Raw genomic sequence first — 14,388 nt, 5'->3', positions numbered from 1 at the left:
GGTCTCCACTCGCAATTGAACAGCAAAGCAGAGACAAAAGAACTGCTGACCACAACATAAAAATCCAACACAATGGAATGAAGGGGAGTAGCTTGGGAGCTTTGATCATTTTAGCTTTAAAAATAAAGTATCTTTATTGGCTGTTGTATTTTTAATGTTACTGTTGAGCCATTAATCTTGAATGTAAACACTGTAAGAATATGTGGTGCATTTGGAATTTTGAATAGTGAGAAACAATGACCTCACCTTTTGCTTTCTAATATAACAGAACCTAGACTCATAAATATATTTTTCTGTTTTCTTTTAATGAGGAGTGAGCTCTGAAATGTTCTTTGCATTTATTACTTTTTCACTTTTATCTTTGATCAAGAAATCACTCAATTTGCATAAAAGAGGAGCCATGGTTTGCAAGATCACCTATGGATTTTTTTTCCAAAAGTTGCAAGTAATACATTGAATTATTGAAATTATTGAAACCTGCTAAATTACTTACACAAATCCGTTTTTGAAAATGGATGTTCCCAGTTCTGCTTATTTCTGTTGAGAGCTGAAACTAGAGCCATTGATTATGTTTGACTGACCCAAATCCCTTTTTTCCCCAGTATGTGTCAGATAACATCAGAAACTACAGCAAAACACCCATATTGGGATTCATTGTGATTCCCCAAGGCAAGCCCTGTGACATCCTGGTCCCTTTGGTGGCTCTTGTCAAGGATGCAGGTAAGTTAATGGAGAATGCCAGCACAACCGATCTCTCACGAACATAAGAAGCAAAAGAGGATGGAACTCACAAGTAAAAGACTAAGATATTGGGGGTCATGTGCTTATGACTTTTACATCCATGTTACGATAGATCCAGAGCTGTCTGGCAGAGTAGGAAACCACTAGAACTAGCTTACTGATATAGAACAACAAATCAGCCTGCAATTTTTTGGAGTCTTCATAGAGTTGTAGTGAGAGGGATGGTCATAATGAACAACTATTCTTCAAAATTTAGGACTACAGTATATTGTTTAACACCCTGGAAATTACCCTTGCAATCAAGATGGCAAGTTTAGCTATAGTCCTGGATTACTTAAAAGGAATAGTTGTACCATGCCATAAATTTCTGGGCACTCGCTTAATCTTGGTTGATTGGAGATGTGATGCCAACATATATGTAACTACTCATATTTTATAATTAAAGTGATGGCTAATGTAATGGCGTCATTGGCTTGCATCTTGTTGGTTACATATATGGGTGTAACTCCTGACTATGCCAGTCTGTGTACTTTGAAAATCATTGCAGAAAGAGGTACCCAATGTCTCCTTGTGCAATGCCCCTTATTATTTATTAATAAAAAACTGATTTTATTTCTTTATGTGAACATGTAATTTTCACATAATATGAAGTTTTACCTTTATTTTATGTGTATTATGGAACTAATATGTGCTATTCTGTAAGCCGCCTCGAGTCCTTTAGGAGATGGTGGCGGGATACAAATATTATTATTATTATTATTATTATTATTATTATTATTATTATTATTATTATTATTATTATTATTATTATTCCAGGTGCACAACAAGGCTCCTGGGATCAGCACCACTGTCCTGGCCACTAATTTGCTGGAAAAATGAGCACCAGGGATAAAAAATTGGTTTTATGCTAGAGGTGGAGGCTGCTTCTTTCCTCGGTGCCTAAGAGCAGCTTGAACATAGAATAGTAGAGCTGGAAGAAACCCTGTGGGCCATCCGGTCTGGCCTCCTGCCATGTAGGAAAAGCACAATCATAACATCTCTGACAAATGGCCATCCAGCTTCTGTCTATCACACTCCCACACTTGATTAGTTACTTGGAGGCAGAGTTGTATGCAGGAGGATCCAAGGCCATTGCTGGTTCCTGTTATAAAACTCCCAAGTATTGCCCAACTTGATGCCCTCCAGATGTGTTGATATTCAGAATCACAAGCTCTTGCTTTTGTGGGTTTTTTAGCAGACTGTTAACTCTGAATCCAGTGTAGTTTCTTCATAGATGCTACTGCTGTCCCTAGCAATCTTTATTAGAGGTTATTTTGTCATATGCCTTCAAGACTAATGGTGACCCTAAGGCAACTTTGCTATGGGTTTTTTTTAAGGCTAAGAAAGTTGTCTTTCCCATGGTTGCCCAGCTAGTTTTCATGGCTGAGTGAGGGTTCAACCTTGTTCTCCAGAGTCGTAACCCACGCTGGCTCCCTCTGTCAGGAGTACAATAAGAAAAGGGGAAGTGGGAATCTGAAAAGGAAGTTAGGATAGAGCTAAAGATGAGAAAGATAATTCCTGAAATAAAGATATCTATTCAACTCAATTTAAAAAATCATGTTAAACATAACTGCATCAGTGGCCAATGATATTTGGCCAGCGGTTTTTTTTTTGGGTCAGGAGCAACCGGAGTTGCTTCTGGAGTGAGAGAATTGACCGTCTGCAAGGACGTTGCCCAGGGGACGCCCGGATGTTTTGATGTTTTTACCATCCTTGTGGGAGGCTTCTCTCATGTCCCTGCATGGAGCTGGAGCTGATAGAGGGAGCTCATCCACGCTCTCCCTGGGTGGGATTCGAACCTGGCAGCCTTCAGGTCAGCAACCCAACCTTCAAGTCACAAGGGTTTTATCCCCTAGGCCACCGGAGACCAGCGGATGTCAGGATCACACATGATAAGCCTGTTCAAGTGACCGATAAGTTGTTATTGTCTAGGTGCAGTGCAGCCTGAAAATGTGTATCTCTAGTCCTCTGTATCATAAAGGTGATGGTGCTAAACGAAGCCTCAAACTCATACATGGTCTTGAGGAGGAGCCAGGTTTCATCTAGATTTTTTTCAGAAGAATTTACCTTTCCAGCTACTCAATCAGCTGAAAAGTTTTAGTTGTAATGCTAAAGGGGGTAGATGTCCCTGTTCCCCATGGTTTTATTTTTTATTCTTTTCCCACCCCGAGTTTTAACTGAGTGTTCATGCAGCCCGCCCTGTTATATTGCTTTTTTGATTTTGTGTTGTACTGTATATGATCATTTATTGTATTGCTGTAATTGTATTATGTTGTTTTTATGTTTTGCTATATTGTATTTGTCCCGGGCATGGCCCCATGTAAGCCGCCCCGAGTCCCCATTGGGGAGATGGTGGCGGGGTATAAATAAAGTTTTATTATTATTATTATTATTATTATTAGAGAAAATGAGTGGATGGGGTTCCTGCTCTTAAAGCCCCTCTCTTCCCTCCTGTTTACTCAGTGCTGCCTCAAGCTGAGGGGTTCTGCGATGACCAAGCACTCTATTTAGTGATGAAACGTGGGAACGTTGACCAGGACTGGCTGCCTTATGTGAAGGACACACTCCTAAGCCAAGAAACAGCCCAGAGCCTCGGCTATAGAATACACGATAATCAAACCCACTTGGCCTTGAGAGTCCCCTGGCATGCTGCACATGTTCTGTATGAGGTAAGGGAAGCCTCAAGTGTTGGTTGGACACAAAGGGGGTTATACTTCTTAAGGGAGGAGCTGAGAGAGGCACTGCTCCCCAATAGATCTGCAGTCACAGGGCAACCTCCCTTTAGGTAGACTGAGGCAGCCACCTCATGCAGCAGTTAGCAGAGCCAGTGTTCTTCAAAGTCCCATGAAAGCCTCCCTTTGGATAACAGAGTTCTTTCATGCTCTTCTCAGTTCTCTCAACTAACTGGCTGCCTCTGGATGTGGTGGTGGACACAATCCTATTGCAGTATTGGAGACTGGGATGGCATTCCAATCATAGCTTGTATAGGGAGCACCATCTTTTCTTCTTCATCTCAGTTCCTAAAAATCAACCTTATACAGATGGACAGAATTTGAAAACAATTATTTTTGGACCACATGTTCAAGAAGCTCCCAGCCAACATGGTGAAAAGGTAATTTCCCAACCACTGCTTCTTGGTTTCATGATAGCTCTTTTAAGATCTGCTGCATTTTGGTAGAGAGCTGATTACAACTGGCAGTCAATCTTTTGGGGTCTCCCAAAGGGTTACCTAAGGTCAAATTGTTTCGTTCACAGCAAGGCAGAAGTCCTCCCCATCCCCTAAATTGATCAGGATCATGGCAGGTGTCCAATTTGCCCCATACCTAATATGTTGACTCTAAAATGTGCCTAAAAGGTGTTTATAACATTTCTGTTTGACTTTTGTCCAATGGGGATGGAGAAGAAATTAAGTGGTAAGTGTTGGGATTGCTGATTTGGCTGTGGTCCTCATAGGCCTACACAGAAAGTGCTTAACATAGGCGACTGATCTAACCTCCTTGACCTCCTAGGAAGTAGGCCCTCTTGGGATCGTGGCCACCTTCCAGTTGCTGTTGAAGGACCGTCTTGCTCAAACTGAAATGATGGATTTTGTCGTTTCCTGCATCTTCTCTTCCAAAGATCTCATTGGTAAACTTCTGTTTCATCCTGTTTCTTCTTTCCTGGATGAGAGTGTATGGGGAAACAGCAGGCTTCATCTTAGGATAGAGCAGTAGTCAACAGTGTCAGGCCCCTTCTACACTGCCATATAAAATCCAGATTATCTGCTTTGAACTGGATTATATGGCAGTGTAGACTCATATAATTCAGTTCAAAGCAGATAATGGGAATTATCTGCTTTGATAATCTGGATTATATGGCAGTGTAGAAGGGGGCCCAGACTTGGGATCCCCTTTTCAATTCAGGTAACATCGAGAAACACAGTTCTTACCACATGTTTGCTTGCTCTTCCATTTGTCATTCAGACTTCCATTTTCTGTCATATACACAATACATCTATCAACCCCTTCTTCACTTTGCTGACTGTCCTTTCTCCTGAAACACTCAGTTCTTATTACTTTTGAGTAAATATGCACAAGCAGGACTTCGTAATATTCTGGTTTCCACTGTTTCTGTAAAAATAACAAAGCAACTACGGCTATTTTTAAAATAGAGACAGAGAAGTGCTGGCATCCTATGGGATAAATAATGATTAAATATGGTATCCTATGGGACAAGGCACAACCTAGTTAGGAAATGAAGGCTACAAAGGACTGAATTATTACCCCAGAAAACCCTGGAATAAGTTTATGGGTGTCCTTTCAGATTGCCGTCCGAATGGCACCATGTTGATTTCTGCTGTGAAGCTGGTTGGCATCCCAGATATGGATCTCTCTGGTCTGGTCCTGAAAGATAAGCGTTGCAGGCCAGCCTCAGTGACCAAAGAAGGGGCGACCTTCATCTTTGATGTGAGCTCCTGTGGGACTACTCGCAAGGTGAGAGATTGCTGTATTTCTTCCCCATAAAAGTGTGGAAAGGCTCCTTATGATCATCTTTGAATGCTGAGTTAGGTTCAAAAGCTGTATGTTGTTCAGTGAATAACCAGCTTTTCACATTCTGTGTGAAGCTAACTGGACTGGTTTTGAATTTTGGTCATCAGAATAGGACTGCAAACACCTCCAAAGTAGTAGGTAAAAGTAAAGGTTTCCCCTGACATTAAGTCTAGTCGTGTCTGACTCTGGGGGTTGGTGTTCATCTCCATTTCTAAGCTGAAGAACCAGCGTTGTCCATAGACACCTCTTAGGTCATGTGGTCAGCATGACTGCATGGAGCACCATTACCTTCTCGCCGGGGCGGTACCTATTCATCTACTCACATTTGTATGTTTTCAAACTGCTAGGTTGGCAGAAGCTGGGGCTAATAGCAGGAGCTCACTCTGCCCCCTGGATTTGAACCACCAGCCTTTTGGTCAGCAATTCAGCAGCTCCGTGGTTTAACCCACTGTGCCATCGGGGGCTCCAATCTCCACAGTACCCCTTTTGAACCACAGAGTTATGTCCACCACTGTATGAGATAATTGTCTCATTGTGCTAAACTGAGCTAGTTCTAGTTTATTGCTTTCAAGAACTACTGGATTTGGCATCTGGGACTGATGCTAATTAAAGCTGATGGTGCGGAACTGAAGTCACCAGAGGTAGAGCCAACAACCTCTAACCTCTTCTTTTATTATCTTTCAACTACTTGTTCACACCACTATCGCTTTCAGAAAGCTACTTATTGCTAAAATTACACAATGGGCTCTGTTACACTAACCACTATAGTGCTATTATTCTACTTTGATTGCTATGACAACATCCCATGGAATCCTGGGATTTGCAGTTTACGGAATATAGAGAATTCTCAGCCAGTGTTCTCCAGAAACCCCAGAATTCCACAGGATATTACCACGGCAGTTAAAGTGGGAAAATAGTGCTATAACAATATAGTGTGATAGGGCATTTAGTCTCTCTTTTCTCCAGTGCATTCGAGATGGCACACAGGACTGTCCTCTCCACTTTACAATCTGGGTAAGGGAGACTATGATGACAGAGCAATTGACTTGAGGTCATCCATGTGAGCTTCAAATGAATACCCTTAGTTGCTTGCTTGGGCTTTCTTAACACACACACCTCCATCACAACCACACAGCCCTTATCCACCTAAGAAGGCAAAGTTGCATGCCTCTTCTGATCAGGATTGGGGGTTTGCACGTCACCAGTCTCCCTACATTAATAAGCACACTGCCTTGTGAAAGTCAGGAATGAAACCTTGTTCTCTAATATGCTTTCCTTGCCTAACAGGGAAGAAGTTAGGAAGAAGTAGGGCAAGGGTTGCAGGGATAATGAAGGGAGGTGAAAAAGGTATGATTCCTTAAGGGGAAGTTGGATGTAAAACCCCAAGTCTTTTGAAGTTTCTTGCTATTTAACCTGAAATCCATCTGCAGTTTGAAAACGCCACCATGACCTATGAGAATGAAGTCCTGTATTTCCTCCCTGGCCAAGCGACACCTGTTTATCAGTGAGTATGCATCATCGGGGGCAGGGGGGAAGATTTTAAAGCCTTTCAGAAGGTTTGAGGGCACTTGAGAGAGTAGCAAACTTTTATGTCAGAAGATGTTCTTGCTCCAGAATGAAGGTTTGATCTAAAAATCAAAGGGAATTGGTATGTTGGAATGGGGTGACTTTTATCCCAAACATGGGATTGTTCCCCACCTGTGCCTTATCTTACATACCCTAGCAGTAAATTGCGTTTTAAACATGGCTTGTAAAAAGCTTGAGAAGTGTTTTGTATGTCACTTTCCAAAAGCTTTCGCTAGCCCCGTTGAAAAGGCAAAGCAAGTTCACTGGTGGCCACTTCATTAAAAAAATACTGATGGGTTATACCTCCAAACTTTTAAGGGGCTGGGTGGGTAAAATTGACTCTTCTCACTGGCAATCCTTTTGCCTTTTAAGGTTGAAATGTGCTTGTCAGTATTTCATCGAAGATGCCGTGTTGCTCCAGTATACCCCAATAGAAGCTCCATCACCAAGCATCCTGCCGGGGGTTGGCTTGCTGGCGCTTGCTCTTAAATTGGCAAGAGGTAACTTCAAATGTATGACAGAAGGCTCTTGCTGTGAGTGTGGCAAAGCCATCAGACTGTAAACAGTGGTCTTACTCTATCACACTTGATTATTGGAAAAATCTATTTCTGAAACAAGAAATACATTCTAATCTCATTATACAGGAATCCTCCATATTAAATAATTACCGGCTCATTTCATTTCTCCCTTTTTGGGCAAGGTTCTGGAGTGGGTGGTGGCTTCTCATCTCCAGGGATTCTTGGTGGACACCGATTATCCTGATCCCTCGCAGTCTGGTTTTAGGCCTGGTCACGGAACAGAGACAGCTTTGGTCTCCTTGGTGGATGACCTCCGCAGAGAACTTGACAGGGGGAGTGTATCCCTGCTGGTTCTCTGGGACATCTCAGCGGCTTTCGATACCATCAGCCATGGTATCCTTCTGGGTCAGCTTTCTGGAATGGGTCTTGGGGGCACTGGGCTCTGCTCCTTCCTGGAGGATCGTACCCAGATGGTGGTGTTGGGGGACACCTGCTCAGACCCCTAACCATTGTCCTGTGGGGTCCCACAAGGTTCTGTTCTCTCCCCCATGCTTTTCAACATCTACATGAAATTTCTGGGCGAGGTCATCCGGAGTTTTGGAGTTGGGTGCCATCTCTATGCAGATGACACACAACTCTACTACTCTTTTCCACCCCACTCCAAGGAAGCTCCCCAGATTCTGGACCAGTGCCTGGCAGCTGTGATGGACTGGATGAAGGCCAACAAGCTGAGGCTTAATCCAGACAAAACAGAGGTCCTCCTGGTCAGTCGCGAGGCTGATCGGGGTATAGGATGGCAACTTGTGCTCAATGGGGTTACACTCGCCCTGAGGACACAGGTCCACAGTTTGGGGGTCCTCCTGGACTCAGCCCTGACACTTGAAGCTCAGGTGTCAGCGGTGACGGGGAGTACCTTTGCACAGTTAAAGCTTGTGCATCAGCTGTGACTGTACCTCAAAAAGCCTGATTTGGCCACGGTGGGGCTACCTTTGAAGACGGCTCCAAAATTACAATTAGTACAAAGATCAGCAGCCAGGTTACTAACTGGAGCTAATTATAGAAAGCATGCCATGCCCCTATTGAAGCAGCTCCACTGGCTGCTGCTAAGTTTCCGGTCCCAATTCAAAGTGCAGGTTATCACCTATAAAACCCTATACAGTTTGGGTCCAGCCTATCTTCATGACTGCATCTCCCCCTATGAACCAGCGCAGGCTCTAGTCTAAGATCTACCAGGGAGCTCCTCCTCTCAGTTCCACCTCTCGCTGCGGGGTATAAATAAAATTTTATTATTAACAGGGCAACAATGCACAGCTAGCTGAATAGCTATTTGGGAAGCTTATTTCTCCCAAATTGCACTAATGAGTTTCTAAACTGCCTATAAATGAGTATCAGCTGACCTGCAATATTGCCTTGTGACCTCTGTCAAATATTCAGGTTTTTGGAGTATCATCCATGAAACAGAGGCAAGAAAAAAATGGCTGATATGTTTAGGCTTAAATAAATCACTGACTTGGGATCCAGGGTTATTTCCAAAGTCTGAACTAAACCAAATGGCCCTACAGAATATTGAGCAATTTTGTTGCCTCTTCCCCTCTTAAGCATTAAGTTGAGATAATTTGGATCCAGTCAGGCATATCACTTTGCTTGGTATAAAGAGCTGCTTTATATCAGTGGCCTAATTAGATCCAACATACCTAACTGGTTCAAGGCTGGCAGTGGCAGAATGGAATCTTTATATGGGTTGAGTATCCCTTATAAAAAATACTTGGAAATAGAAGTGTTCTGTATTTGGGATCTTTTCAGATTTTTTAATGCAAAAGGACTAGTACTTACTATGTTTGAGAGGTTGGAGCGGCATGGATGTTTTGAGCATTATGCTTCGATTGTGACAATTTCATAGATCCCCAGGCTTTCTCCAGCATTGTAATTCATACACAACACAAACAGCAAACACAAAAAGACCTATGGCTGGAGAGAAACTGAGGATCTATGAAATTGTGAGGTCCAAGTGTAATGCTTGGTGCAAATCCACACCTACTGCCATTTCACAGATACTAATGTCTCTCTGCAGCCTTGAGTCTTCTTCATTTGCTTAGTTGTGTTATGTATGAAACATGAGACTAGAAAGGAACTAAGGATCGTAGACGTAGGTAACCAGGTGAACAAATACTTTTAGCGTATAGGATATCTATAGTTGAGTACTTCCAACTTGCAAAAGGAGAAGCAATAGCACTGCTACCTCTTCAAGGGTGGAAAGGGCAAGCGGCAAAGTTTCAGATTTTGGAATGTTTGGGATTTCAGATTTCCAGATCAGGGAGGCTCAGCTTGTACTGATCTACTGTCTTGCCCTAATTCAGTAAGAATCTTTCAGTGTCTCAGCTTCAAAGTGAACAAGTGCCTCATGCATTGTTCTGCTGGTGTTTTGTTGAGTACCACAACTTTATGGCAGCCTTAAGTTAACCTGTTGTCAACATCCCTTTTTCAAAGTAGGTTGCTTCCTATAAAACACTAGTAGTCTTTAGAATAATTGATATTCTAAAGTACTTCTCTCCTCCGCACTCCAGACAAATCCTACGTTGACTTCTTCCAAGACTCAGAGTATCCGGTGACGCGATACCTTAGAGACCCTCTCCACTTCCAGGTGGAGCTTCTCCAGAGTCAGGATCCTCAGCTGGAACTTTTCCTGGAAGATTGCTGGGCCACAGCAGCAGCAGACAGAAACAGTTATCCACAGTGGAACATAGTGGTGGACAGGTAACACCTTTCCTAGAGTCTTCCCTGGATTTGCAGCAAAATGCTATTGGCCAGAAATACTGTCTCTCAGTTCTAAGAATGGGGTAAAATGTTTGCTGTCTAAATTATAATGTTGATTGCTGCGAGTGAGGAGGTAGGAGTTTCTGATGGGACCAAAAAGACTCATGCTGCTGAGTTGGATTAAGCCTTGGACAGTTCTGGAATTATGTCAGAAGGCAAAAGGAAGCATGGCATTTGGTACAGAAATCACTGCTCTAATCTCTTAAATATTCAGCCATGTTAAGACATAGAGGTTGCAAACAAAGCTTAGAGACCTTAATGCTGTATTCCTCTAGAGAAGGGCTTGTAAAACTTTTTCACTTGGGACCCTGTTGGTTGGAGAAATGTTTACGTGACCCCAGGTATATATACAAGAGAGGTATAACCATAAAAATTTTACTGATAAAATCAGCATTTGCAAGGTTTATCAAACAGGCTGCTTTTGCTTTTATGAAATACAGTTGAAGCATCTTCTGCAAAGTCCACTGTAAACAGTGCACGTTGTGACTGATTTGTGTAAATGTCTAAAACGGCCACTACGTGATGTTCAGAAATCGTTTAGTTTTGCCCATTTTTCAGGACCCCAACATTGAGCTAATTTGGGGTCAGAACCCACAGTTTAAGAAGCAGGTTTCTAGAATATTTTAAATCTGGATAATCCATGTGTTATAGAACTCTACAGTTCTTGATAAAGAGTGCAGGCTGGCAGTAGTATGTTACTCAGTGATTCATTTAGAGAACAATATTAACCACTGTATCCACGAGGAATACATTTCAGGATTTGGTGTGGATATGCAAAACTGCAAGAAATGTTAAAACTCATTGTATGAAGTTCTGGTGGATGCATATAATAAAGGCACACTGGAAGACAGGCCACCGCTCCTGCATCACTACGTCATCCAGTGACTTTCTGTTAAACATCAAGTGGAAGTATACTATAAAATCACCTCAAGGACCCAGAAAATGCTTAAAGAGGACATACTGTGTCAGATGTGGGTAAATGAAAATGCAAGTAGTGGTCCCACAGATATAGAGGCTTTACTGTATATTATCCTGTCACTGATATATTCCAAGCTGACACATGCTGATCCTCTTAGCATCTCTATTACTGTATTTTTTAACAAGCTGTGAAAACTCAGAAGACTCACATCAGACCACATTCCATGGCGTCCCCACCGGCTCTGTCCCGTTCCCTACACACCTGAAGCGCTTTGAAGTAAAAATGTTTACATTTGTGGTAAACAGTCGCGCTCTTCAAGGACAGGTAAGGAGGCCAGCAAGGAGATGGCACTTGGCAGACAAGTAGCTGGGCATTATTTTAATCTGAGCATGCTTTTTAGAAGGCATATACCTCAAATGTTAAAAAGCCAGACTTAAGGTGTTTGGGAGCCCTCCTTGTTCTGCAGGGCAAGACCTACTTGTTCTTCCCCAATGGTCTTGGCATCTGTCTCATTTTGCTCTGTTCTCATAAAGTAAAATTCAGAGTCAGAAGTCCTTCAGTATTTCTCTTTAAGTCAGGGAGGGGATTGTCTGTTCTGCAAAGGATCATTAGCTGTCCTGTCAGTATTTTGGTGCCCATGAAAATCATTTAGTTTTTAACTAATAAAACTACAGTTGGATTCCTAGTTTTGATTTTGTCTTCCTTTCTCAAGGGGTTCTCTTCCTCCTGGGACCACAGAAGAAGTACTAGCAGATCATCTCAGGCAATACGCTTCCTAGTTTTCCCAAGGTGGTCTATGAAGCAGAGAGCCAGTGTTGTATAGTGATTTGAACACTGCTCGGCCATGGAAACCCACTGTATGACTGTCCCATTTTAGTTAGCCTCAGAAGAAGGCAAAAGAAAATCCTGTCTGAATAAATATGACCAAGAAACTCCATGATAATGTCACCTTGTTAGGAACATCTTGAAGGCATACAAGCATAGTCTATGATGCAAGGTGACTTTTTCCTCCCTACTGTTTCCAGGTATACTTCCACTGCACCGTGGTAATCTGTGATTCCAGCTATCCGTCCTATGATGCCCTCTGTTCTAGGCGCTGTATTCCCAGGAGGCAGCGAATAGGTGAGTGTCTTTAATGCAGATAACATGAACTGAAGCTCCTGGGCAAATCTGAGGCACTCTGCCTTCTAATTCATACGTTTTTTTCACTCCATCTGGAGCAGTGGTTTCCAATTTTAGATCCTTAAATGCAACTTTAAATTCCCTGATGGTACCAACCTATGTCCCTTTGTATACTGAGTGAAATTGTGGCTATCTGGGGGGTCTCGAGGGATAAAGATTCACTGCCACATGCCTACGTTCTATGGAGCCTTTTCTCCTCGTCTGTATTATCTCCCACAAAAAGTCTACTGCCTTATGAAATGATTTTTTGGGAGACAAATAGTCTTCAATTAGGGAGTCTACTTTTTAGGCTATATAAGAACATATACTTTATTCTGTAGCTTAATGGCTTTTTTACTTAAGAGATCTGTTCTTTCTCATGGTTCAAAGAAAAGATTTAAAGTGGCATGACTAAGATGAAAGGTTTATGGATATAAAAACATTGTTCCCAGAAATGTGGCTATTACAGAATGCATGAAGTGCTTAAAGAGAAAGGCACCACTTATAAATGCAATTATGGATTACCCTTAAATATATTCTGAAAGAACAGCAGTCTGATAATGGCTATAGCTGACTCTGGCTATAGGTACACAATATTTTTCAAGCATGTTCAACTCAATATGGACGTGGGTCTGTGCATAGCTGCCTTGGGATGTATCTTGTTAGCAAATGGCTTCACTCCACTGGGTTGCTCAGGAATTAATATGTTTGGGGAAGGAAGAGTACTGGCAGATGCAGTGCTAAAGAAAACGGACACAGCTGTAACCTTCCATAGACCTACATCTTACAGTTTTATTTAATGGGTGGGGAATGTGTGTAATCCCAGCCATTTTAGCCAATGGTGAAGAAGACTGATTGTTTCAGTTCAACAACATGAGGGCTACATATTCCTTGATCATAGTTAATTTTTTGGTCAGTACATAAAGGTGCATTTCTTATGGAAAGTGTGATGGCAAAAAATGGTTCCATCCATACCTGATGTGAAGACTAGAGTACAATCTACATAAGTAACTATGTATCTAAGGATGCAAACAGTAGGAAGGCTTGGCTTTGAAAGGGGGGATATTGTTACTTCTCTTTTTAAAATCATTTCTAGGCCGTAGCACTGATTCCACCAGTGATTTGCATGGATATGTATCATCAGGAGCAATTGTGATTGGAAGGAGGAATCATACTTGACTGAGGGAACATTATAGCTGCAGATATTTGTCTCTGTGCAATAAAAACCTGTAATAGACATGCTTTGATCTTGTATTTTTCTGTAAATGGTTGGAGAGCTAAGACTATAACTCTGGAGACTGAAATTTGAATTCCTGCTTGGGCAAGTCACATATTTCCTCCAATAGATTTGCCTTAGGGTCACCATAAGCTGGAAATGGTGTGAAGGCACCAGTAGAGCAGTGGTTCTCAACTTTTGGTCCTCCAAATGTTTTGGACTTCAGCTCCCCCAATTCTTAACAGCTGGTAAGATGGCTGGGATATCTGGGAGTTGAAGTCCAAAATAACTGAAGGATCAAAGGTTGAGAACTACTGCAGTAGAATCTAGTAAGATGAATGGCCAAATACTATTTCTTGTATTAAGTGTGTAGGAAAATGTACCATTAATATTCACTGAAGAGGATTCTCCTATAACAAATCAGGTCAAGCGACAACCCACCATCTCAGATACCCACAATTTTTAAACTGGCACATGTACTTTTCTAAAGTAGTGTCTGCAGCAATTTGCCCACCCTTGCATGAATAAAATTCCTCTTTTTAGAAAGACATTATTTGGATTTACCAGGTTTCCTGATGTTTCAAAGAATAACTTCTGCACAGGTAACATGGCTTAATAGAAGGAAAGTCATCCTAACTGTTCTGGTCTAGTAAACAAAGGTTACCAAACATCCACTGCAGATGTAGTATGCAACTGTTGGTAATTCTACATATAGTAGTAACAATACTTCATTCCCACAACATAGCAGTCCCTTTTACCTCAAATAGTGACGGGATATTACTAGTCTATAGGAAATGTTAAACTATTTCACATTGTACAATACTGCTAATGTAGTCAAATGCTCTGTGCCAGCATTTCCCAATCTGGCATCCTCCTTGTGTTTTG

General features: G+C 42.0%; 1 protein-coding gene across 3 annotated transcripts in view; it reads left to right on the top strand.

Annotated features, from left to right (window-relative positions):
- Window positions 1-13,524, top strand: part of LOC100563455 (uncharacterized) — a 48,450-nt gene extending 34,926 nt beyond the window's left edge. For 2 of the 3 annotated variants that reach the window (XM_062971683.1, XM_008103557.3), the window contains 10 exons: window positions 603-720; window positions 3,244-3,449; window positions 4,290-4,407; window positions 5,083-5,252; window positions 6,740-6,813; window positions 7,248-7,375; window positions 9,958-10,147; window positions 11,312-11,450; window positions 12,152-12,248; window positions 13,384-13,524. In XM_062971683.1, the coding sequence (XP_062827753.1) occupies window positions 603-720; window positions 3,244-3,449; window positions 4,290-4,407; window positions 5,083-5,252; window positions 6,740-6,813; window positions 7,248-7,375; window positions 9,958-10,147; window positions 11,312-11,450; window positions 12,152-12,248; window positions 13,384-13,466 (1,323 nt within the window). In that variant the 3' untranslated portion in view covers window positions 13,467-13,524. Of the gene's footprint in view, window positions 1-602; window positions 721-3,243; window positions 3,450-4,289; window positions 4,408-5,082; window positions 5,253-6,739; window positions 6,814-7,247; window positions 7,376-9,957; window positions 10,148-11,311; window positions 11,451-11,838; window positions 12,109-12,151; window positions 12,249-13,383 lie in introns of those variants that run through there. The other variant, XM_062971684.1, reaches the window with a different exon arrangement.
- The last annotated feature ends 864 nt before the right edge of the window (window positions 13,525-14,388 follow it).

Source organism: Anolis carolinensis, chromosome 2 (genome assembly GCF_035594765.1).
Source record: "Anolis carolinensis isolate JA03-04 chromosome 2, rAnoCar3.1.pri, whole genome shotgun sequence".
NCBI classification, from domain to species: domain Eukaryota; kingdom Metazoa; phylum Chordata; class Lepidosauria; order Squamata; family Dactyloidae; genus Anolis; species Anolis carolinensis.
Note: the sequence above shows the minus strand (reverse complement) of the source record. Positions and strands in the feature narration are given on the sequence as shown.